The 26,616-nt window shown below is 45.8% G+C and overlaps 1 protein-coding gene across 1 annotated transcript in view; it reads right to left on the reverse strand.

Annotated features, from left to right (window-relative positions):
* The window catches only part of SLC14A2 (solute carrier family 14 member 2), a 50,556-nt gene extending 30,680 nt beyond the window's left edge, over nt 1–19,876 (reverse strand). The window contains exons 1-9 of the mRNA XM_090285105.1: nt 19,703–19,876; nt 16,286–16,466; nt 15,125–15,314; nt 13,118–13,246; nt 8,554–8,746; nt 4,364–4,511; nt 3,203–3,337; nt 1,447–1,496; nt 738–912 (exon numbers count right to left, since the gene is read on the reverse strand). Of these exons, the coding sequence (XP_090141231.1) occupies nt 738–912; nt 1,447–1,496; nt 3,203–3,337; nt 4,364–4,511; nt 8,554–8,746; nt 13,118–13,246; nt 15,125–15,314; nt 16,286–16,466; nt 19,703–19,876 (1,375 nt within the window). The remainder of the gene's footprint in view (nt 1–737; nt 913–1,446; nt 1,497–3,202; nt 3,338–4,363; nt 4,512–8,553; nt 8,747–13,117; nt 13,247–15,124; nt 15,315–16,285; nt 16,467–19,702) is intronic.
* Between the last annotated feature and the right edge of the window lie 6,740 nt (nt 19,877–26,616).

The raw sequence follows: 26,616 nt of genomic DNA on the forward strand, positions 1-26,616 counted from the left end.
AAATTGGAATAAATATTCCTAGCTATTCACAAAGGAGCTCAGATATCTTCCTAAAATGAAATTTCTGCCCGATGTTGCTGGTTTGAGCTACATTGAGAAATGCTTATCCTTCATAATAAAATCACATATATGATTCTAATTAATTATTCCTTCCTGCTATTGAATGTAATCTTGCCCATTACTCTGACCACTAAATATTCAAGACTTCCTATTTAGAACTTCCAGTGCCCTAGTTGTCTCTATTTTGACTTTAAAAATTTATCAGTGTGAAATTTCTCTTTTATGTAAAGCTGTACGTGTCCATCAGCCACTAGCTCTGTGCACATGTCCCCTGAATTTTCACTCACTCTGTATCTGCCTAGGAACCATTCAGCAAGTTCAATTTTAAAGCATCTATTATTTAGTTAAGCATACCAACAAAATTATCTCTCAATCATCTTTCTAAAAGACTAAATACAAATAACGTTCTTGTTTTAAGACACTCGAAACACATGCCTTGCTTCTGATTCCAGTAAGCTCATTATAAACTTCCTCTAATGTCACATGATAGTTATGGCAATTTGGAAGAGAGAGAAAACTGGCATCAGGAAAGAGTTTTAGGTATGGTTGGTTCTACACAGGTGCAAGGAGAGGTAAAGAAGGTGGGTGCTGCAGCTGATTAACCCAGAATTGAGACCACAGAGAGCAGACACAAAGTTCAGGCAAAGAGCATTGCTGCCTGGAACTTGGCTAGTCACCACTGGGGGACTTCTCTTCATTACTGCTTTTCACTGTCAGGTAATAGATGCGGTTGGCCTCTGGGTAGGTGACTTTGCTGAGGGGCAGCTTGTAGATGGCAGGGTTGTTGGTTGTTAGGAGCAGAAAGGTGAGGGTGGAGAGGCAGAAGGCCCAGGTGCCCGGTGGCACGCCAACCTGGAAACAAAAACACTGGGGTCTGAAATGTTCCTAGGCTCCAGGGACCCTGGGGGAGAAGGCTGTGGTAGGGGTTGAGGATGGGGACCCTCCCCTAGTAACAGCATTGGTTTCTGGGGTCATAAAGACAGAGGAATTGGCCTAGGAATCTGAGGTGTCATCATCTTTGGACACAAGCAGAATCATAATGCTGGAGTTGAAAATTGGCCTAGGATTGGATGACCTCCAACATCTAGACAAACACACGTACTTCTATCTGTTCATCCTTGTTCCCCACTGCTGTTTGTATCACACACACACACACACACACACACACACACACACACACACACACACACACACACACACCATATATCAGAGGCCACAGGGACCCAGCTGCCAGTCCTTCTCTGGAAAAACCCTGGATAAACCTTGACAAAGGCATGGTGCAGAGTATCATTTACCATAACCCACCCAAGATTCTTTTGGAAGACTCCAAACACCCTGAAGCCCTGGCTAGGGAAGGGCACAGTGTTCAGGAGAGTTCAAACTTACCACTGCCATTATGTTGGAGAGGGCTGCTCCCATGTATGCACAGAACAGAGCTGTGGAGGAACAAAGATCATTGAGTCAGCTTCCCAGGGCTGACCTTCAACCCTCCCCAAGAGCAGGGATCTCAGCCTGTTTCCAGCAGCCTCAGAGTCCACACCACATCTTGACATTAGGCACATGTGATTGACACTATTATCTCTGCAGGTAAGTGTGGCCCACCTCCCACCAGACTGTGCATTCTCTGAAGGCAGAGAGTAAAGCTTACATATCCTTCTATCCCCTCTCACTTCCTTGGTGGTCTTGCATAGATTCAGGGGTCATTAAACATCTTCTGTTTGTCCATACTAACCTTGGGGATGGTCTAGCACAGGCTGGATGACTGGATGATTACCTGTCTAGGGGTGATGGTCAGGCTACATGAGTTCGAGATAAGGGCCCTCCTGCCTCACCAAGTTTCATCAGAGGTGGACCTTTTTGGGTCTCTGAGCTCATGCCTATGAGCCAGGCATCTGGGTTTAACCACGGGATAAGGACATCCAGGACAGGTGGGGAGCTCTGCCACACCCCTGGTGCATCTGGACAAGCTCCTCTGCTCCTGCTCCTTTGCTTCCTGCTTCTCTGTCAAGAACATCCGTTCTCTCTCTTTGCCTATACAAATCCCACCCTGAAAGTGTGGAGATAAACCTCAGGCTCCCTCTGAAGCCTTCCCAGATGGTTCCAGCCACAGGAAGCTGTCACTTCTCTGAAGACTAAAGGTAGTTACAATCTGAACCTCAAAATATCTGGCACTTTTGACTTAACAAATATTTACTGAGCCCACTTTCTTCATGTCTACCCTTGTGCTGGCTGCTGAGGGGTATACAAGGGACATGGAAGTCACTTAGCTTTTCCACACTGAAGTGGGAGAAAACAAAAGAAAAGCTCTTCTGGATGCTATTCTGCCCTTTACCTACCTCTAGTTTTGTTTATTAAAATCCGCTCTTTTCAGAGAATGCAGGCGAACCAGGGCAGAAAGGCTGGTGGGAGGATGGGACTGGGGTTTGACTCTTGTTTCAGTAATAGTTGTGTCCTAGGTTTGTTAACTCCTTTGAGTCTCATTTCTTCCTCTGTAAGATGGTTGACAATCTATGCTTGGCAGTGAGCTTGGGAGGATTAAGCGAGTCTTATGGTTATATTATACAGAGTATGGTGCTGGGTGCAGATTGTGGCCAATTTCTCTTTGGACACAGCATTCTCTCTTGACTCTATGAAATTCAAGCTTCCATAGAGCTATGTTTTATTTTCCTTAGAGCTCAGTGCTCCCAGGTACACCATCTCAGTAGATCTTTCCAACTATCTTTTTAGACATCACAACTGTAATAATTGTGCAATGACTGCTCTTCTGCTAGACCATGCCTTCATGAGGATGTGGTTGCCACTGTGTCTGCCATGACTCACCTAGGGCCCGGCTCCTATTGGTACCCTACAAATTATTGGTGAATGAAGAGCTATTGAGAGCGGGAGCGCTGATGCTAGCGCACGAGGAAATGCATGTGCGATTTCCTCGTCAACGTTCCAACGCTGTGTGACTACAACAGCAGTAATAGTGAGTGTAACTCCTGCTGACAGAGGAGGAACCTCAACTTCCCCAGCTGTGAAAGACTCAAGCCACTAGTCCTTCTATCACTGCTGCTCAGTTCCGATTAGTGATCACTAAAGGTGGGGGAGGGGAGGGAGAAATAGCAGAGTGACTTGGTTGTCAGCTTTCCCATATACCCACCACAGACGAGGGCCAGCAGGTGGGTCTGCCAGGTGAGGGCGTAGAACATGCCTCCGATGGCGATGCAGGAGAGGACGCAGTTGTAGCTCCAGAGGCCCATGTAGATCATCTCAAAAGGCGTGGCCACTGTCAGGGCTGTGGGACAAGGTGTGGTGTTTCTGGCTGGTTCTGGGTCATAGCACAAAGGCTACCTTGTGGCTGGTGCTGAGACTAAGGGTGGGCTCATTCCAGCCATTCCCCCCACATCCCTCCCCTTACCCATCAAAGGAGCCTCTACATATAGCATCTGGTCTTTGGAAACCAACAGCCAGAAGAGGGCAGTGGTTTACAAACTGTTTTTCAAAGATTTCACACAGGTGTAAGACTACTTTTAGGGTGAGGGGTGGCTAAGGCCATGGCACTTCAGGTCCTCTCTTTGGCTAGATCAGCTGCATTTTCAGCAAGAAAGATTTCAGTTGAAAATGTTCTGCTTCAAATGGTTGACAACAGTATGAATGTACATGCATAGATATATGGAGATAGAGAAATGATACAGCAAAACAGGTGTGATGTGAACAATAGGTGAATCTGAGTAAAGAATTATGGGAGCTTCTTGTGCTACTTTCATTTTTGTTTAAGTTTGAAATTTTTTTCCAGATAACTATTTTTTAAAGTTCTTCTAAGAGATTTTTGAAAAATATTGGAATAAGTCAATAGGTTCCTATTCCCAATGCTCTGAACTCTAATTTCTTATTCTATTGTCCACATACACATATATAAATGTGTGTACACACATACCCATAGATGTAGAAATATTAAATCACATTTGTCAAGCGGCAATACAATTTTTGAAAATTATTTTTCTTTTAGCTCACATGAAATTTCAAAGTGTCAGCTCACTATGGCCCTGCCTGGTCAGCTTCTGCTCCCTACCCCCTTCTCCTACCCCTCAGCTCCCAGGGTCTCAGTCTGCAGGCCAACCAGTCTTCATCCCCCTTGCCTCTTTCCACATGTCCCACTCTTGCAGTCTGCTCCCTTTGGAGAGTCAAGAAAGGGAAAAGTAAGTCCCTACCACTGATGGTGTTTAAAAACTCCAGTGAAGATAGTAAGTCTAGCATATTTGTTGTGTGGGGGAGAACGATCTTAGGAATATGATCCCTGCATAGAGGGTTCCTGCCCTACCTGCTAGCATCCCCACGATGGAGCCAATGGCCGCGTGCAAGCAGATGAGCGGAGAGCAGATGAAAAGAGCCACCAGGAACACGCCGCCTGTCCAGGGATTGTCACAGCAATACACCTGGCCGACCCCGATGGGGATGGCTTGTAGCAGCTGCAAAGTAAATAGAATCCAGGTTACTGGAGTGTGGGCTGATAATGCAGACGAGGCCTTGGGGCCAGGACTGAGCCATTCCTGGGGTGGTGGGCGGGTAATGGGGTGGAACGGGAGTATGGCTGTGTCCTCCAGCAGGTGAGAGAGGATGGGAGGCACGAGCTGGAACAAACAGCTCCTCACTCCACCACCTACCAGGCATCTGAGCATCCCTCATGCAAAACCAAGCAGAGCTCCCCAACACAGGGGCTGGGCTGAGTGCTTCTGAGGGACACATGGCTTCTGCTTTGAGGGGACCAGCAGATACTTTCTCTCTAGACTGCCATTGGGGGTTTCAGGGTACCACAAAATTCCTCTAGACTTTCTGAGATCCTAGAAATATTCCAGGAATATTGGAAATACTCTAGGCCATTTTGATGGATGAGTGGACCAAGGTCATTCAACAGATTGGTGGCCAAGCCCAGGCTACAGCCTCTGAGCTTGACCTCTAGTCTGTTGGTGGCTGCTGCACATTCAGTGCTACCCTGGGGATGAAGAGGCCCTGGGAGGGCTGAGGAGGCACTTCCCTGCTGTCAAAGAGCACTCAGCATTGAAGAAAGGTAATGTGAAGAACATCTGGAGCACAGCACGAAGCCCAACCGTCTCTGAACCCAAGAGCCATTTGGTCATGTTGGAATTGAAGATGATTAATTGGCAGTAATGTCAGATGGCCTTTTTCTGCTCAAGCAGCATCACACACATTTTGGCTGTTCTTTGAGGGCAAAAAGGAAAGGAGGGAGATTGGCAGGGTAGGCAGAGTACTAGCCTGGGGGTTGAGGGCTCCAGCTTTCAGATGGGCTCTGCAAAGTTCCTCTGTGACCATGGCCATGTCACCTCCTCATCTGGGGCTCTGGTGCCCTCCCCTGTAATGAGGAGGCTGCCCTAGCAGATGATCTTCCAGCTTTAAAGTGCTTTTATCCACTACCAGGGCATACACTCTTTGAGGACAAGGTCCCCTTATGGCTGAGTACATATTAAGTGTTTAATAACTATTATTGTTTAGCTCAGTGGTTTCTAAACTTTGTGTACATTGGAATCACCTAAAGATCTTTCACAACATATTGATAACTGGCTCCTCCCCAGACTTTTTGATTTAACTGATATGGAGCATGACTGGGGCCTCAAGGGTTTCTAATGTGCAACAGAGTTTGGGAACCCGTGGATTAGTTATTGATAATCTAATGTAAACGTTGGAAATTAATTGTCTCTCTCCCAGTGGTGAGATTTTGTACCTTTTTAACAACTTGATTGAATTCTGAAGTGAGTCAGATTTCCTTGTTTGAGGAGTCTCAGAGAGCTCTTAAGTTCTGTCCCCTCTTGTCTCTGAGTAGGTGGCCTTTGAATAGTCAAACACTGTTTGGTCCAGACCCTATAGACTTTTGCAAGGAATGACAGGGTAGGACCCTGTGTTATTTCAAAGAACCCTGAAAACACTTTGTACCAGGCCAGGGAACTCAGCTTAAGTGGGGGGAACAGGCTGGAAATCTACTCAATAAATAAATATTCCATGGCTTCCCAAAGTCTGAGGAATGCAGGATGCTGAGGGGGATACAGCTCCTACCTTCCCATCCGGGAGCTCAGGTTATAAGCCCAAGCAGTCAAGAATGAGAGGAATGAGGGAACAAGCTGCCTTGGAGTGGAGCCTGGATTTAGAATGAAGCTTCCTCCAGGGGGACTCATACTTTAGCCTGGTGAACTGTGGCGCTGGAGCGGCCTGCCCTCCCTCCACACTGCTCTCCAGGCCACAGCGGACACCCTGGTGTGAGGCGCAGTCAGGTGTGTGGTGGAATTTTACCAAGCACCAGCCTGCTCATTCTCTAAATAATCCCTGTGTAACAACAACATGCCTGTTCAACAAAACAGAAGTTACTCCCTTCATTGTTTTAAAGAGAAAGAGGAAAATGGCATCGATTCTCCCAAACTCAGACCTGGATGGTGTGGAAGAGAAGGAGCCTGTTGTCAGAGAGGTGGTGTGTGGGGAGGTCAGAGAGTGAGCCTGGGGTTCAGGGTACATGGATTTTGGTCTTACCATTTTCTAAATGCTTAGTTTGAAGATGAACAAGAGGAATCTCTTCCCCGTGGCCTTTCCACTCTGGTCCGCTCAGAACTGGACTGCACAGCCACACAGTACAGGATGGGGGGACGGCTTTCTCTCTGGCAATGGCACATGTCACTGCAGCTGTCACTTGGATGATGCCTCATGGCTAGAGCTCAGGGACAGCAAGTCTGTGCCCCAAAGGCGGTGTGCCTGATTGCCAGATGGCTGGTCATTGACGATTCTATTAAAGTTAGCTTTGTCCTTGCCACTACCCCAGCCATTTTCCATTGTAGAGAGTGGGTTTTTCCTTAAATCCAGGCTTCTGTTTTCTCTTTCTTTGGGTTTAGGCCCTAACTCTGCCTCTGGTCCTACTGTAGCCCCAGACCTAGACAAAACTTTATAAAGACAAAAACTTGAAAAATGGTTGGCCACAGTGTCTGCCCCTAGGGGCAGAGGGGTGGCTTTTCTTTTCTGACAGGGTTAAATTTATAGTCTGCCTGTCTCTGGAGGACCATCACCATCCAACCTGCCCCAGAGCGGTGGCCCGAAGCTGAACACCCAGCAGCTGGGGCACGCTGAGGTTCAAGCACATCTAGCCAACAGGTTAGGCTGGGGGACAAGGGCTCAGAAATCAGGTCACACAAACAACAGTTGAGGACATAAGTCATGTTTTCAAATAGTCAAAAGGTAGCCATGGAAACAATATTCTAAATTACTCTAAAAAGGAGAGCTAGAATTAATACATGAAAAATTAAGGGTGATCTCTGAGGCATGCGAAGAACCCTCCAACAGTGAAAGTTATGTAGTAATGAGGTGCTGTGTTGAGAAGCAGAGGGGTTCTCCTCATTGTGGTGCTCCCAGCTGAGCATGCAGAGCCTGCCATGCACTAAGGGGGTTGTGGTTCAAAGCTTGAGTTCTGCATCAGGCTGCCTGGGTTTGAAGCTCAGGCACTAGCTGCACTTTGACCTTGGGCAAGTAACCCTCTTTGTGCTTTCTCATCTATAAAATGAGGATGAAGACGGTACTTCTAGTCTGGGGATTTTATGAGGGTGAAATGAATTATTAAGTTGAAGGCTAAGAACAGCATTTAATACATATTAAGCTTGCCTTAGTGTTAGCTGTTAGCTATCTCGAGGTTTGCTAACAGTGCCAAAATGTTACAATTCTCTATATATTATCTTATGTTAGATTTCTATTATATTTCTTCCTATATGATGTCTAGAGGTCAGTAGAATAAATGAATATGTACATTTGTGATGTAGGATACAAAACACCTTTTTCAGATTTGGCATTATTGACATTTGGGACTGGATAATTTTTTGTTATGGGGAGGGGGTTGCCCTCTGCATGGTAGGATGTTTAGCAGCAACCCTGGCCTCTATACACTAGATGCTAGTAACACCCCACATCCCCAGTCTTGACAATGAACAAATGTCTGCAGACATTGCCTACTGTCCCCAGGAGGGCGAAACCACTCCTGCTTAAGAAACATTGATATGGAAAGCACATGACAATTCACCCTCCAGTTCTATTGATAATATTTTTTAAATCCTAATTTTAAACATGTTTTTAGTGTCTTGCCCTTTCACCCAACTATCCATTTTATATAGTATTTCCCCCTCAACCCCACCATTCTGTACTGCCAGCTGAATACATATGGACTCCCATTTATTATGTTTTTCTGTGAAGAGTGTAGGCTTCATTCCTTAAGGCAGGGATGGTGCTGTCCTCATGTATTCCAGTGCCTGACAAAGTGCCTGGCACAGAGTAGGTCTTCAAGAAAGGCTTGTTGAAAGAGCATGTGAAGGTGGCAGTGGCCCTTTCCTGTCCTCTTCCCCACCCGGCATACCATCTGAGGAAGAGGCATCTCGAGAGGCTGAGAGGCTGGTTAATGCATAAACCTGTTAGTGAGAAGGTCTGTGGTGGAAGCAGGGGGCCTGACTCACCTGCCACTGGGTAACTTACCAAGGGCACTTCCATCTTTGTCCAGTTGATGTTGGGCACAGCAGACACGGGCTCTATCAGTGTCGTGGGGAAGAAGAGATTATAGTGGCCTGTGGCTGCCAGGTACAGGGTCACCGCGATGTTGAAAGGCAGTGTAAAGACTGGGAGGTCCCACTTGCTGAAGATGGAATTCAAGGCACTAGAAAGAACTGGGCTGAAGATGGAAGAAACAAAGGATTCATCCTTTGATCATTCTTAGTCTACACAATCTTATCTGCGCTGGCCACTGTGCCATTTTCTGTCCTCTCCTCTTGGCACAGTCATTCCTGGGGGCCTTGACCCATTGATATGTGATTGGGAATGGGGTGTTCAATTTAAGGCTGTACCTCTGAGAAACAAAATATAAAAGTAATATAATTTGTCTTGAAAGCTTTATAAAATAATTTAAGTATTTCTTGTAAAACAAGAAAGCAGAACAAAATATCATATATTACCTTTGGATCATCAGGATGTGCAATGGCTACTCTGCTGGGATGTGATAATGTTTTAGGAATCTGGTCTTCTCAGAGAAGGTGGCTATGACACATAAGTGACACACAGGATTGGGTTCAATTCAAGTGCTTTGAGCTGCTCTGGGAACTACCATGTGAACATGAAACCTTGAGTTGTTTGTGTTCTTTCTCTTCTTGGTCTCTTACTTGGGAAGAACATAGATTTTGGAGAAAGGGAGAGCTAGGTGCAAGGCTGAGTGAGCAGCGTTAGGTAATTAATCTTCCTTACCCCGAGTTTCCTGTGAAGGGCCCGGGCACCTTAGACACCTAACACCCTACTTCTTCCACACTCGGTGAGCTCAGGACAAAACATGAAATCACATGATCTGGTTGATTGGTCTACTTTTAATTAATGACTGTCAATTATAAATGGGCATTTACAACTGTCTGAATACCCTGCTATACCTCCCCAGCAAATTAACTCTCCAATTGCTGAGGCAAGTATTTCACATTTCCTCCTTTGTCCTCGAATCTTCACATCTGTTCCCCTTGAAATTCAGCCAATCCTGTTTTACTTCATTAAGAAAATAGAAGTGACAAGATGTGACATGCATTTCCCCACCCATAAGATCCACCCTTCAACTGCCTTGTGTCCATATACTTTCTTCTCTGCCCTTTTCATATAATGGAAATGTTCCTGCTCCTTTACCAGGCAAATTCTTTTCTGCTGGACTTTGGGATCCGATCTGTTCTCTCCTCTCTCTCCTTTTTCTCCGAATCATTCTCATAAATATACAAACATACTCTAGTATCTTGTACCTTTACAAATCCTCCCCATTTAATCTGATGTCTGCTCAGTTATCACCCCATTTTTCTACTTCCATTCACAGCAATACTCCTCAAGAGTATTGTCTATCTTTGCGACCCTCGATATTCTTACTCCATTCGTTCCTAAACCCCACTCTAATCAGAGTTCTCCCCAGGCTGTGGAGATGATTCTTGTCCAATTCACTAATGACATCTGTCTTGCGAAATCCATGGTCATTCCCTGTCTCCTTCATTGGACCGTTGGACCCTCTGACTGGATTGAAACACCTTCTGTTTGGTTTGCCACTACACATCCTCTGTTTTCCTCCAGTTTCTCCTTCTCAATTCTCAGTCAGTGGTCCTGCCGATTTCTAAATATTAGGGGATCCTATGACTCTCTCTTTTTAAATCTTCTCTTTCTGGGTAATACCTTTAGTCCCACACCTTCTGTATGCTTCTGCCTTCCAAATCTTGACTATATCACTAAGTTCCAGATTTGTACATCCAATGATCCACTCAACATATCTCCTTGGCAGTTTAAAGTTTCATATGTCCAAAGAGAACCCTTAATTTGCATTTTGTCTCTAACCATCAACCTGTTTTTCTTAGTCTTCTCCATCATCCAGGTGCTCAGGCAAATTATGAGTATCTGAGTCATCCCCACAACCCCCACACCCCAGAGACTCCCAGGAAGTCCTGTTGCCTCTACCATCTTTAGAATATACCCAAGGCCAACCACTTATCAGCACATTCCTGGCTATCACCCTGGTCCTAACCACTCTCATCCCTCTGGCTACTGCAGCAAGCTCCTCACTGCCTCCAGAATTGACTCTTGTCCAGTTAAAATCCATTCTCCACATGCCAAGCAGAGTGACTTGTCTAAATTTAAACCATATCCTACCACTCCTCTGCTTAAAATCCGTTAACTGCTTTCCATCACAGTCATAATGAAAATCCAAAGGCTCACTGGATCTACAAGACGTCCGGGGTCTGGGCCTCCTCTCCTTCTGCTCTCATCTCTGGCCACTAGTCCTCCACTCAGGGTTCCAGCCCCACTGGTCGTGGTTCTTGAACACATCGCACTTCTCCAGTTGGGGTCTTTGTGTTGCTGCATCTGCGTCCTTCACCCAGATCTTCAGATGCCAGATGCCTTCTTATCATTTAGGTCAGATGCCCCTCTGCTAAGTGGCCTTCCTAACATCCACATCTGGAACCACTCCCAGTTCCATTTGCCCATTTTGCTTTCCTCAAAGTGCTTAATCGCAGATTGAGATGATCTTTTTCATTAACCAGTTCATGAGTTTTTTCCTATCTTTGTTAAGAAATATGTAAGCTCTAAGAGGATGGAGACCTTCTCTTGTTCACAATGATCCCCAATACCTAGAAGAGTCCCTGCACATAGCAGACCCTCAGCAAATCGTCGGCAGCCGTCCGTCTCGAGAGACGATGGTGTAGCTTCTTAAGAGTCTATCTGCACCACCGAGAATGGCTGTGCAGTCCGACTCGGGAGTGACACGGTATCTGTCTCCTCCCGTGTTGAATCGACATCTTGCGATGACGCTGGAGTGTCCTCTCCAGTGAAGCTGAAGCTACAGAGCCTGGGCAGGGTGATATGGAGGGTCTGCTGTTGCCCATGCAGCAGACCCCCCCTCTCTTCGCAGCTGAAGGGTCCAAGGGAAAGACGGAGTCAATACAGCTTGGCTTCAGGTGCACCGCAGGAGTTGCCGGTGTTGACTACAACGTCAAACCACCTTAGGGACTCCGGCTCCGGATTTTCTGTCGGGGTTTACTCCCTTAGCCTTTCCCCTGAAGAGGTATGCTGCAAGGCAGCGGAGGTTTTTTGGAGTCAGAGTTTTCCTTCTCTGATGTGCCCTGACTGGAAGATTGAACCAGCGACACTTAGCTCGCAGGCTGACGCTCAATTCACTGAGCCAAACCAGCCAGGGCTGGATAAACCTAGAAAATGACACTACTCAGACCTCTTCTGTGGATTCAATTTCTAGGACACCGGAGATGAGTGAACAACTACGTCAGCAGCACAGGGCTCAGCCCAGAATTGGGTGAGCAGTGGTGTTTTGTTTTTAAAATTGGGAAGTAAGGGTGGGGTGGGGACACTGGACACAAACTGCCACCCAGTGCAATGTGGCTGAGGAGCTGTGCTGAGGGGCTTAATCTATGCAGTTATAAACCAAATGTGTGCAAATGAAGACAGGTCCCCCTACACCTTACAGGATGGGGTAAAAGGGAGGGAAGAGCAGTGCCTGCAGGAAACCCTAAGGAAATCCTCACAGAAACGCCGGCTTTAGTTGTTTGTCCTGATAGATTAAGAAAAAGACCCTAAGAAGAAACATAAATTGCCCAGAATGCTTAATGTAGTAATTTACTTGCAAGCACTACTAAAAAGTGATGGAACAGTACTGAAACTAAATTAAACTGCTTTTAGTAACTCCAGACTTTGACACTGAAGAAAAGAATTTACTTCTTAAGAGATGTTAAAAATCAGCCAGCATGTCTGAGAGGTAAGCACAGGGCTTGGGGTCACGGGTTCTGCCACTGTGCGACAGTGGGCCTGTTACAGACACCCTCGGACATCCCAGCCCTGCTGCAGGTGCAGGGGAGCCGAGGTTCATGTGAGCAGAAGACTCAGCAGACCCTGCACTCAGGGGGTATTTCTTCTTAATACCTTCCACCCTGCTTTTCTCTTCCTTCTGCAGATGAGGTAACTTCATAGTAAGATCTCAACTGATGCTTTAAATATAGATGCTTTGGTCCAGGAAAGCTTTATGCTTCTATCACAAGTGAGTTTACAGCTCCTGGATCTTGGTTAGGCCACAGGAGAGATGATTTCCATATAGCCTGGAGTTTAATAGCATAGGCTCTGGGTTCAGAATGCCAGTGCTGAGTATGGCCTGGGGGCAAGTTACTTAAGCTCTGAATGCCTCAGTCTTTTCTTCTGTAAATTAGGACATTAATAGACCTATGGTGCTTAGGACTGTGCATGTAGGAAATACTCAATAAATGTTGGCCTTTCTTATGAAGCCCATCATGCAAGGAAGAATAACAGCATGACACTAAACATGTGGTGCTTTGTTGCTTTAAAGGATCCCTGTCATTCCAGATTCAAAAATGATCATCTTGGGTTGCCACTGAACTCATGGTCTTTCAGGACAGATCAGCCTGACTATAAAGACACTGGGCCCCATTGACAGTGCTTGTCCCCATCCAGTGTAAGACACACCATCTTGCAGCTTTGTGGGTTTGAGAGCAGAAAGAATGAGGCATCTCACCAGGCCATGGCGGTGAAGGTCACAGGAAACAGAAGCCACCAGTAATAGTCAAACTTATTCGAGAATACGGCCATCAGCAGTCCCACCAGCATCCCATTGTACCCGTGGAGTCCGGAGGCAATAGCAGACCTGGGGTAAAACAGTTACTCTGCATTTGAATTTCATGATCCCTCCCACTTGCTACTCACAGAAAAGAGTCAGCTTATGTGATGAATGTTGGGCAATCACATAGCTGCCAGTAACTTTCTAGGTACACGCATGCTCTCACCCCCCCCCACACACCCACACACACCTTGATTACCCTTGCTGATCTAGAATTAAATTATGCACTTTGTCTTCTCTGTGTCTGAACTATCTTTCTATCTTTCTCAGGGGAGTCTCAGATTGCTACCTATAGTGGGAAATCTAAAAGAAACGTGAGGTGTGACACTGGGAAGGGGTGTGTGTGTGTGTGTGTAAGAGAGAGGGGTGGTTGGGGGTGGAGGCTAGGAATATATGGGCAGCTGCAGATGGGGGTGGGGAGGAAAGAAAAGGGGGTGGCAGAGAAGACCACTGGTGTTCAGAATCTCCTTGGGACTAGAGTAACTGTTAAGGAGCAGAAACCCATGTTTTGGGAAAATCATTATTTTTAATTGTGCTTGCATTTTTCTGTATTTTTTGCATTTGTGTTCAGTGCTAGAATTTAGTCCTTTTTTTGTTTTAAATACCAGATGCTTCAGGCAGACTGAGCAGAGACAGTTGGCCCCTACTGGTGGGGCCCTGCAGCCCAGGTGGCTGGGTGTAGCAGGGGTAGAGGGGATAAAATGAGGTAACCCAGGGGAGATAAAATTTGGAGGAGCCCTAAGGGCTGCCTCCATGGCTGCCCTCCCCTGTGTGGAGTGCCCTCCCAGAACTCTTCTCTACCAAAACTTTGGTGGCTTCTGGGCTTGGTTTCAAAAGGATACCCCATTACTCTACATCCCTGCTCTGACCCTAACAATATAAAATTAGGTTCAACTTCAGTGCCAAAAGGATCTCCATGAGGACCATGTTCCATCAGGACACTGCAGCATCAGTGTTGCTGACCTTGAGTTACAATTTGTAAATACAGTGTCTGGACTAGCTGGGGTGGGATACTTGGGTGGTGGTGGTGGAGGAGGGTGGTAGAGGTTCTGAACAGGATATGAGGTTGTGTCTGTGGTTCATTGCGGACAGTGGTGAAGTTGTGGGTCTGTGGAAGGACATGTGGGTAGGGTGCCTAGAGTTAAGCACCTGTGGTATAGAACATAGTATGGAGGTAGTGTATCAGCAGTGAAGATCAAATGTTTTTTAGGCACTGGAGTAGAATATGGAACATCTGAACTGGCCTTCTCATCTTAAACACAGGCAGGGAGAGAAGACTCAGAAATCAATTAGAAAACCATCCAATGTAGTAATGGGGTATGTTCTGTGGTTGTTCAGAGAGAAAGGAAGGGTCAGAGTGCACTGGGGTAATCAGGGGAAGCTCCCTGAAGGAGGAGAGATCAAAGGAATGGTAGAATTAGATAGGCAGAAGCAAAAGTGTTCCATTGGGAACAAGAGTGATGGTGAGTGGTAGGTAGGGTGGGTCCATTAGAGACAGCTTTGGAAGCCAAATTGAGGGGTCGGATTTTTATCTGATGCATATTTGTCTTAAATTTGCCTTTTTGAACTCCCATTACATACTGTTTTATATTATTCTGAGACATGTCTTGCCTGTTATTCTTGTCCCCCTCATCGAGACTACAAGCTCTACAAAGGAAGAAATGCCTAAGGTGTGCACCTGCCTCAGACGGAGTGTTTCCAGAAGGCTCTGCAGTCAAATGGAGCCTGCTGCTGTCATTTGCTGTGAGCATAGGAGTAGTTGTAGTCTGTAAGGATCTCTACTGACCTGTTCCAAGCTGATACTCAGGGGACCTTAGCCTGGTTGATAGGATAAGGCTGACAGGAAGTAATCACCTCTTCACCTGTCTGCCCCAAGCCCCAAGACCAACACAGAATGGGACCTACCTGTCCTGACTCAAGGCGAGGGCAGTTAAGGTTGAGACCACGGCCCCCAGACCCCCAGCAATTGTCCACCAGGGATTCTGGATCAGGAGCCCTATGAAGATGATGAGCCCACTGAGAGGGTTGTTGACGAACATCACCTGAGCAGCCCCCCTCAGGATCCAGTCTGTGAACTGGAGGGCCAGCGGCTTATCTGAAAGAGACAGGCAGGGTCATCAGCTGGGTCCAGCCTGTGCTTCCCTGCTGGACCAGTGGTTGGCGTGGCAACCAAGACGGCCAGGGATGCACAAGCCAGGACATTTCCCCTCACCCAGCCTGGCATCCAGCCCATCTTTGAGTGGCCCAACAATCATTTCGCAGTGGGTGTCAGTTTCTGCTCTAAGGACTGAGGCACCATGCTGAGACCAATTTAACGTCGTTCCAGCCATTGATTCGGTTGGCAAAGAAGCCTCAGGAGCATTCCAAGGGAAATGTATTGATCCAAGAGAAGGAGTGGAGAGGGTAGGAACTCTTTATTTAGAGTGCTCTATGACTCAGTTGAGGGCTGGTATCTCAGCAGCAATGAAAGTAGTCTGGAGCAAGGAAGCTGGGAAATCATTTAGCCCAGCTGTGAAAATCAGTACTGAGTCAGGACCCAGAGGAAGCCAAGTGCAGAAGCAGGGATGTACATTCTGCTTCATTCTCTGGGTTTGTTTCCAGGACGGCCTGCACAGGTGGGGGCAGGGAGGTTGGGGTGTTTGTTGGGGCATTTAACTTCAGGAAAATGATGAGAAAGAAGGCATCAGAGGACAGAACCCTGCAACATTGGGGAGGGTAATGCCAATACTTTCTTGGCACATGCTACTTGGCTAGGAGAAGTGAAAAAAGACTAATTAGCTCATTTGGGAAATGGCTTATATGTAGCTCAGTGGTTGTCCTATAGCTATTCCATTATTCCAGGAAGGAGTGAAGAATTTCCAAAGAACTAAAATTTTGTGAAATGCATTTTATTCAGAAACCTTGGAAATCTAAGTTAGGAGGGTATGTTATACCACCTTGGAGTCAACTCAGGGCAGGAGCACCCCCAGCTGTGGGTGAGTGAGGGAGCAGCTTCCTCAGTCCAAGCGGAGAGAGGGCTGTCTCGCTGGCCTGGCCCGGCTGCTTCTTCCCCAGGAATTTGCTTACCTTTCAGCCAGCTCCGGCACTCCTTCATCTCGCCTGTGAGGTAGCCCACTGCTTGGACAAAGCTGATGCCCCCACTTCCTGCAGAGCCCCTGGGGGTGGCCCTGCTTTCTCTCCTTTTACTCCTTTCATGGGGTTTTTCAATTTTCACGATGTGGCTCTCTTCGTTGGATGACCGGAGATCCTTTCAGGAGAAGACATGACAAAATATCAGATAATACAGCTTTTCGAGAGCAGGTGCATTTGGGGATAAAAAAGGTTGTCAGCTTTTTTTTTTTTTTTTATATAAAGGATCATAAGACAAATATACACTGTCTAAGGCTGCCCAGAGTACCCCACACATGCCTGCTGTTCCCAGGATTATTACACATTCTTCATAGCAGGGTTTCTTAACCCTTTGGGCCACGGATCCCTTTTGGCAGCTGGACAAGCCTATGGACTTCTTTGCAGAAGATGATGCTTGTAAATAAATAAAGTAAGCAGATTTACAAAGAAGACCAATTACATTGAAATGCAGTTATCATAATATTAAAAAGACTATGATATGCATAGATAGAGGCATGACAGATCCAGTACCTACTATAATTTCAAAGTAGCGATGAGTGACCATCTGGGGCCTCTTCACACCAACTTGAGATAAGTCTGTAGAGACATCCCAGCTCCAGAGCCCACCATGGAGCAGCTGAGGCCTTTATTGTGGCTGCATCACAGTCCAGCTCCTGTCTAATCCTCTGCCTCATTTCTCTACAAGCATTGACCCCCATGGCATACCCTTGTAAACTTCCCTTTAAAAAAAAAAGTTTTATTTATTTATTTTTAGAGAAAGGGGAAGGCACGGAGAAAGAGAGGGAGCAAAACATTCATGTGTGAGAGAAACATCAGTCAACCGCCTCTTGCACACGCCCCAACCAGGGACCAGACCTACAACCTAGGCACGTGCCCTGACTGGGAATCGAACCAGTCACCTCTTGCTTTGCAGGATGATGACCAACTAACTGAGCCTTTCTGGTCAGGGCCCCTGTAAACTTCTTACATGCAAATCTCCTAGTCAGCTTCCTAGGGGAACCTAATCTAACAATGACAAAAATCTTAGATGTTTTAATGTGACTGTTGTTCATTTCCTATATTCATAATTAAAATAAATGCTAAAGTTTGTTGGAGGTTAACAAACATTAAGATAAATTATTTTCCCCACCCCAGTTCATACCCTTTTAATTTCATCTGTGGACCCTTTGGTCAGGACTCCTTGCTCTAAAGCTATGTTCTCCAATATAGCAGCCAATAGGTCATTGTCAGGTTGTCTTGCTCTGGGAAATCACCTGGAGAACAGTCTAGAAATTTACAGCTGGCTCATTGAAGGAAGATGGAGAAGAGGGTTGGAGGGAAGAGGAAACTCCCGGACCAACTTGTGGGAAGTGGAGACTCCCAATCACCCACACATGCCTTTAGAAACTGCTTGCCTGTAAGTTTGCAGGTGCCGTCTCTACACCTTCCCAAACATACATTTTGGTTAGGGTGAGTTTACTCATTAACACATTCAGCAGGTTATTTACATCTCCCTGCTTTCCCCACACCAGGCCAGTCAATATATTGTGTTAGGTCCATCAACATTTCTGAGAATGAGCAAAGTCCATTTTTATTTCCTATAGGAGAGGCTGGGACCAGGTTAATTTGCATACAGTTCATTTGCATATGTCATAAGTCTGGATGGGCAGTTCAGCTGTCACCATGTTCTGACAGTCATGTGGCTCTTGAGTGCTTGAAATGTGGCTAGTCTAAATTGAGATGTGCTTTAAGTGAATTTAAGACTTAGTATAAAAAAATAACATGCAGAGTGCCTCAACGATACTTAACATTGATTATATATTGAAATGATAGCATATATTTGTATATTAGGATAAACAAAATATATTTATTAAAATTAATTTCACCTGCTTCTTTTTACTTTTAAAAATGTGGTTAATAGAAATTTAAACTTACATATTTGGCTCACATTATATTTCAACTGTACACTGATGGTCGATAGATTTCCCCAATCTCTTCCCTGCACCAAAACTTAAATGCCTTAAGGATATCAGTCAAAATGACCTCCAAAAATTATCTCCTCCATAAAGGCAATGAGAACTCTGGAAAAAATTGTGCCTGAGGTGCTGGATAAGAATTGGGGAACTGGGGAATGGGCTGTCCAAAGTGGGTTTTAAAATGCTTGGACTCATTTCTGTGAATCTAGAAGACCTCATGCATGTGTAGGGCTGGCACATGTCCAGGACAGGGTGCATGCTCAATGGAGAACTGAGAACTCCCTAAGCTCTCACCTGGCTGAGCTTGAGTCTCAGTGAAGCATAAAATGAAGGGTAGGGCAGATTTGAGAACTTTCTGGATGACTGTTGAAGATATGTTCCAGCATGCACACAGATCACTTAGAAAATGTCTGTCCAATCATTAGCCAACCAGTAGGCTAACTGAGCAGAGGTCAATAGCTAGAAATGACAAAAAATATGGGCTTTCCAGGATTAGTTCAGAAAAGCCATTAGACAAACAAATCAGCAATTGACTTGTCTTTAAACTTTCTGATTCTTCTTCTGACTGTACCAATCTAATGTTGAGCTCCTCTAGCAAATTAAAAAAATGTTTTTTCTGTTATACTTTTCAACTTCAGAATTTCTACTTGTTCCCCCCCCCCTTTATTGATACTCTTTATTTGGTGAGATATCGTGGTCATACTTCTCACACTTTCCTTTAGCTCTTTAGACATGTTTTGTCGTTGTTTCTTGGTTGTACTTAAGATGATGTGAAGTCTTTTTCTAGCAATTGCAATGTCTGAGCTGCCTCAAGAACAATTTCTATTGACTGCTTTATTTCCCCTGTCTCATGCTGTCTTGTTTCTTGACATGTCTTATAACTGTTTGTTGAAAACAGGATGTTTTAAATAATATAGTGTGGCAACTCTGGGAATTAGGTTCTCCCCTCTCCTCAGGGTGTGTTATTGCTAGCTGGTGTCCCTCTCCACTGAATCAGTAGCTAGAGCCAGGCTACCTCTGTGTTACTGTGGTCAAGGAGTTCTAAAGGCTGGCATTTGAACGAAGGCCCTCCTTTTGGAGACAAAAGTTAATTCAAGTGGGCAGGTCTAAGGAGCAAGATTTTGGAGACTGGTTGGAAGACTGGTGTGTAAAGGTGTGCATTTCCTACTTGTCCTTAAAATCATATTGCATACAAGCCACGTTTCTATTTTAGGACAAGTAGGACCAGTCACAGGTGTGACCATGTATTGATCAGGGGCAGAAACTCCCTGAACCGTGGCCCCTCTGTGGCATTATGTAACACATGCACTGGGTAGTTGGGGAAGCATCATCTTTCACCACCCTTCTTCTCACCATCCCTATCCCACCTGGGAAACATCCTGGGAGGGACATTCCTTACCTTTTCTTCAGGCATTTCTAGGAGGGGCAGGGCCGGGTGTGTATCCTGGGGGCTGGAGGGCCAGCTGGGGCTGGTTAATTCTGACTCGTAGAGTTTGTATCTGCTGGAAAGAGGCTCTGCCAGAAGAGGACCGCTGCGAGTATCAGACATCTCCCTTAGGGACCGGCCACTCATTGGTCATGCAACTGGTAAAAAAAAGGGAAAGAACAAGTGAGTCAGAGTTGGGCCCACCTGGACTTGGCTGAGGCTGACTAGAGGCCTCAGGAGGCAGAAGGTCTGTCCTGACACACAGAGGCCTACTGTTCCCTTTGCTGGTGCTTTTAGAGGGGCCGGAGCCATTCTCTCACCCATGTGAACTTTACCTTTCCAAATACCCCCGTGCTTCCAAGTCCAGAAGAAAGTCCATTTCCATTGTGAAGATTTCCTTGACTGCTCAGTTAGAATGAATATCTTTATATCTTTCTTTTTTTCCTGATTACTAAAATATTTTTTCCTCTACCTTTTGTACTGTTTATTGTACTATCTTACTGTGGTAGCTAGTTGTACATATGTTTTCCCTTGAATGTTTTCCCTTGATACATACACATAGATCTGGCTCTTTCAACTGAGTGGGGATCAAAGAGAAACTTGTTTTCTTAGTTGCTGTGGAAGATATATTGCTTACAGTTGACCTCTAGTCTCTGTTCTCTCCCTTCTGCCCTCAGAGCTCTTTCCATTTCCTTCTCCGCTTTCCTTTCCTAGAAACAGTAAGAAGACTGGTATAATCTATCTGAAGTTGTGTGCACCAGGCTGGACATCCTTTCCCCTCTGCGTGGGAGCATTAGGGATGAAGTTTATGACATGACTAGCTTTTGGGACAACATCTACCTAAGGTCCTCGGTTTCCCAATCTCTTCTGGTGTTCCAGGTAGTACTGTACTGCTCCTCCCATTCAATAATCTTAACTGCTCTTCTTCGGCCTCCTCCAGTTTAGTTATATCTTCATTTACTTTATTGTTTCTTTGAGATGTGGTTTTGAACCTGCACATTAGCCTCCTAAGAAGGATGTAGATTTTTCCCATTGCTCCATGCTTTCTATCCTGAATTGCAGGACAGTGTACCTTAGGACAGTGATTGCAGATGCCTAGCATGAGTGCCGGCATTCCTTACACTTACCATTGCAGACATTGCTAAAAGATTGCAGAGTTCCTTTCCAAAGGTGATAAAGTTCCCCTTTCTATACCTGCATTAGTAGCATTTCCCTGGGCTATTTCCTCTTCTACTCCCAATGAGAGTAATTCTTGTTCTTCTCTGTTGCTTCCAGACCACTATATACTTTGCTTGTATAGAAACCTCTTTTATTTGAGGCTTATACCACCCCTCTAACTGCTCACTGTTCTGTTACTGAGTGTCTGGTCATGCTTCTCATTCACTGAAGACTGTAGGAGCTTCTCGTAGTTATCTTCATCTCCACTCCAATGGTCTCAGCAACTTCAATGCCCAGGCATTGACACTGACCTCACTGACATTAAATCATTATTTATTCTCTGACTTTGCAGATCCTTGACTTCCTTATCTCCAGTGACTTGTTTTTCCTCTGTCTTTCAGCCACTGATTTCCATAACTGCCACATGGATTTGATATCATACAAACTATGAAACCTCAAAAGCCTGAGTCTCTCCTCTGGTCACCACCTCCTGGACTTCCAGCTTACCTGCTCAAGTGTGCCCTCTATTACAGTTTTTTCACCTCTTGGAGACTCTCAACCCCTTACCTCCACCAGCCTCCACCTCCCCTTTTCTCCTTAACTTAAATTTCATGGCCCATCATTTTTCTTCTTCAAGTCTATTGCTCCTCTTCCTCCTCTTCCTCCCTCATTATTGTGTGGTGAAATCTCAGCCAGGTTAACCGAACTCTCATCAAACAACCGAACACGGCTAGAGAAAAATTGCGTAACTGGGTAGGCTACTTTCACTTTAAATTTATGCTTCCCATCCTCAAATGGACTCTTGGCATTTTTCTTTCTCTCTTTACCCGCCCCAGTCTTGTTTCTGCTGCTACTCCCTTGCTGTGAGACCCCGATGTTGGCAAATCCAAACATGCTTCAGTCCTCATCTCACTAGACCACTCAGTGGTCTTTTATGGACTTGACCATCCCTCCAGACACACTCTCCTCTCTTTAGCTTTCATACTCAACCTTCTCTCTGGCTGCTCCTCCACACTCTCCTTGGCTGGCTCTTCCTGTCCCTATGAGCTTCTACAGAGCTTTGCTCTGGGCCTTCTGCTCTTCAGTGATAATCCCACCCAGTTAACTCAGCGCTCGCCATGGCTTGATTTTCCATCTGCATGTCCAGAACTCCGAAAGCTACTATTTCCAGGCCAGTTTTGAACATTGGATTCATTGATTTCGTTGTCTAGTTTACACTTGCGTGTGGACACTCCAGAAGCAGCTTAAAGTTAATATAGTGGAACAACCCATAATGTTTTCTTCCCAAGTCCAGTCCTCTTCCCTCAGAGGTGCTCATCAAAGCACAAGTCCTTCCCCCTTCCAAACTGCTCCTTCAGAAATCTCGGGAGTCAGATTTAATGTTCCTGTCTCCTCCACTCTCCAAATCCAGTAATTCTATTTCTAAAATACACCTTCAAGTCCAGTGTTACTATTTGGCTGCCATCCTCCCTTGCCACTTCTCCAGTAACCCCCAACTGGACACCCCACTTCTCAGGTTTTTCCTTCAAGCCATGCTCTGCAGGGTGATCAAAGCTGTCGTATTAATACTCAAACCCACTTAAGTCGGTTCTTTGCTTAAACCCTTTCAACAGCTACAGATGGAAACAACTACAGATGGAAAAATACACCTTTAACAGGGTGTGCAAAACTCTGCATCACTGAGTCCCTGTTATGTTTCAGGCCATCCTGTGCTTCTCTAGCCCTTTGTCTCTGGGCTCCACACTGGCCTCCTTTTAGTGCCTACAAGGTGTTAATAACGTCCTTTTCCACCTCAGGGTTTCTGCAATGGTGGTCTGTCGGCCCGAAGTTCTCCCGCTTGCTCTTTACATGGTAACTCCAACCCATCTGCCAGGCTTTGCCTCAACAATCACTTTTTGGAGAAGCCTTCTCAGGTGCACCCTCAACTATGTTCTCCAGTCACATGCTATCAGGGTCCCAGAATCTTTTCTTACAGCATTTCCCATGCACCATTCAATGATAGATTTATTTGCATAGTATCTATTTCCCCACTGACACCTAAGATGCCTGAGGACAGCGACCTTCTCTGTTCTGTTCACTGCCGTGACCCCAGCTCCTACCTCAGTGCCTGGCAAGTAGTAGGTGTTCACATAGTAAATAGTTAAATGAGGGAAGGAAGAAAGGAAGGAAGGACAGAAAGCTGCAGGTGACTACTAGAGTGGGGACATTTCCTTGGAGAGCTTTGCAAATCACATGGGTCTCATGAGGCTAGAATGGCTTCAGAAGGGTATGGAGCCACTCACCAGCCCTGCATTTCTGAGCCAGTACTCTGCCCTGCTTATCACCGGCCCTCATTTCTAGGAGGAGCTCATTTAAACAATAGCTGATTTTTAGCATAGATCTGCAAATATCATTCAGATCCAACCAACTCCTCTTCCTGATGCTGCTACTGCTCTAGGGGGTCTTCTTCTCTATTCTGACCCTGCTGGTAAGTGTCAGTGAGTTTCAGACTTCTCTGGAGAGAGCAAGTGGCAAAGGTTTCAGAGAGCAGAAGCCAACAAGCCTGACAACCTGTCCCTCTCCAATGCTTTCTCTCCCTCTGGTGGCCAGGAGGTGACAAAGCATCTGGTCTTTTGGTACAAGATTCCTTCCAAGACATCCAGATAAAAGGCTAGGAGCAATTAGATATCTAGACACAGGCTTTCCATGACACCATACATCTGGATGAAATAGACGTATTCTGGAAGGAGCTTGTGTTAAATTCAGTGGCTGCAAAATCCATTAAAAATCCAGTTGAAAAATAACATTTTTTTGCCAAATATATTTCATTGAATCTAAGATGTTATCAAGTGTAAGATGCATCTTTATTTTGTGTATCACCGAGAAAGGAGAAAATGCTGCCAACCAAAACTGTAGGATACATGTGATTTCAGAAGTGTTAAAATATAAAAACAATATATATCATCTAATCAAGGAAAAACGTGTGTGGACTTATTTATTTTTTATGATGGGGCTCAAGGATATAGGTGAGAGTTGAGACTGGGTAGCTTAAAAAATTATTTCCTAACCATGAGACTGCAAACATTTTTATATTTCTTTTGATAGAAAATGTGTATATACATTATGAGCCCTTTAAGAAGAGGGCCTGTTACCATGTTGATTACTTTGTCAAGAGAAAGCCTGACACACAATAAGCCTTCAAAATTTGTTCAGTGAGTTATGGAAGAATGCATGATTGCACAAGAGATGTCCTCTCCAGAGCTGTTTCCAAAAAGCCACATTCTTTTCCACCTTTGAGTCCCTCCTTTATGCAAACAATATTCCCAAATTACAGATGGAGAAGTTAAGGTTCAAGAAAGTAAAACAGGGGTTGTTTCTCACATGGATGTAAGTCTCCACACTTCCTGAAACAAGCTCTCCACCCTGTGATGGACACAGGAAGCAGAGACCCAGAAAAACCGGCAGCTTGCACCAGGGTCAAGATGAGACCCAGTTCCTTTTCCTGGGCTCCTTCAGTTACTTCAACGACTTTGTGGGGTACAGCTGGGGGATACAGGGGAGGGGTGGCTGCCCGAACCCTAGTCCAGGCTCTCAGCCCAGTGTTCTATTTCATAAGCCTGCATGGCCTCGGCAGGAACAATGTGATTGCATCTCCTCTGGGGAACACAGCGTTCTTTTGCCATGGGAATGTTTATCCTGTTCAAACGGGGGAATTTTGGCCTTGGGGTAGGAGTGAGATGTGCAGCGAAAATGACCTTGTAAAAAGAAGGTCGCTGTGTCTGGAAAAAGCACAGGCTGGAGCTCTGATGCCCAGCTTCACCATTTTCTCTGCCACCAGGGGCTGCGTGGGCCTCTTCTCCCCTCTTACAGGACAGCACAGGACGGTTGGGACAGTGGAATTGCTGACTTGGCTCCTGGCACACAGGCGGCGCTCAGTAATTTTTAGTTTCCCCTCTCCTTGTGCTCCCAAATGCAAGGGAAAGATGGCTAGAGCAACCAGATGAAGTACAAGCTGGCTGGTCCCAAACAGAACGCCTTTCAAAAGTTTCCATAAGGCGTCGGCCACTTGTTAGATCTGGACGGCAAAACCCCTGCCTGAGCCACGTCCCGTCTGAAGGCGCAGGTCTCAGAGTCCATTCCCAGCTCAGCTCGGAGCCAGCCCATTAAACCTGCTTCCAAGAACACATAATTATCTGCCTGGCGTGCTCACGCTCTCCTTGGCTGCCCACACCTTCTTCTTCTCCTTCAGAAATGTGGGTAGAAAGGGCTGTTTGGATCAGCCTCACATCTCTCCAAAAAGCCAGGCTTTGAAATGGTCCCTCAAGGAGGTTCCAGAAACAGAGTGGCTCTTCCATCCTTCTTGTGTGAACATTTTTATTTTAATTTTATTTTATTTATTTTCAGAGAGAGGGCAAGGGAGAGAAAAAGAGAGGGAGAGAAACATCAATGTGTGGTTGCCTCTCATGCACCCCCAACTGGGGCCCTGGCCCACAACCCAGGCATGTGCCCTGACTGGGAATTGAACCAGTGACCCTGTGGTTCGCAGGTCAGTGCTCAAACCACTGAGCCACATCAGCAAGGGTGAGAACACTTTTTGTTGAGTACCTACTGTGAGTCCTTGGGCTACCCCCAAAAGAGCAGAAGTGGAAGCCCAGGCCCTGCCTGCAGAGGGTGGCAGAGAGAGGGGAGCGAACAGACATTCAGTAGAGAGGAGACGTGCAATGGCAAAGGGGAGGCGAGGGCGGGTACAGGAGCAGAGAGCAGCTTCCTAACTTCCCAGCCTTGGAGAGATGGGGGCCAGGCTTCCATATTGGGAAGGTGGGAGGTGCATACTCCAGGCCAAGGAAATGCCTGAGAAAACACATAGTTTGTGCTGGGAAATCCCAGCTTATGGACCCGGCTGGAGTGTGGGGAGAGGTGTCAGCAGGCAATGAAAGACGAAGCTAGGGTATCAGAAGCCAGCCAGTGAAGAGTTCTCGGTTCCTATATTTGGATCCCAAGTCTTCTTCCAACATTTACAAAACATGGCTTTGACTCTATTGTACTAATAGAAACTCTTGTCCTGGCTCTTTTCTCTGAAAGACTATACATTCCTGGTAGGAAGGCAAAGACATGTTTATGCCAATGGCTGTGCCCTCTCTAGCACGTTCTTGCTGTCATCAGTGAAAGGGGCCCATGACTGGAGGGGTTTCTTAAATTGCTGCTGTGAATTAGTGCAGATTCAAAGCTCTCTCCTTCCTTATGACCAATTGGTTTTAAATAGGCCAGTAAACTTGTTATCGGGGGAGGGTGAATCTAAAATGGCTTCATTATGTCATTTTCCAGTCACCTGAGTTATTGAGGTCACAGCAGCTCTGGAGAAGGAAAGGTGATCATCAGTTCCCCCAAAATATTTGCTGAATTAATTAATTTTGCCCAAGACTTTGTGATTAATGCAATCATAGAATGGGAGAGTTTCCAAAAATCTCTATAACCTAAGGACCAAAAGGAATATTCTTTCTCTCTCTTAAAAATTGAAGGAATTCATCTTTTTAGTGCCTCTGACTATTGACTGGGTTCCTATGGCCCCATGGGGCAGGCTGTTCTCACTGTGAACAGCTCGGATTACAAGAAAGCCTTGGAACTATGGAGCTGACATCAAGTCCTCAGGACTTTTACCCAGAGTTGGTTCTAGTTCTGGCCACCATCTCAGCACAGGATAAGTGGACTCTCTTCTCCCCTTGAGAGCACTGTGGAGATTAATCCTAAGC

This window comes from Furipterus horrens, unplaced genomic scaffold, assembly GCF_987537825.1.
Source record: "Furipterus horrens unplaced genomic scaffold, mFurHor1.1.pri manual_scaffold_8, whole genome shotgun sequence".
Taxonomy (NCBI): Eukaryota; Metazoa; Chordata; class Mammalia; order Chiroptera; family Furipteridae; genus Furipterus; species Furipterus horrens.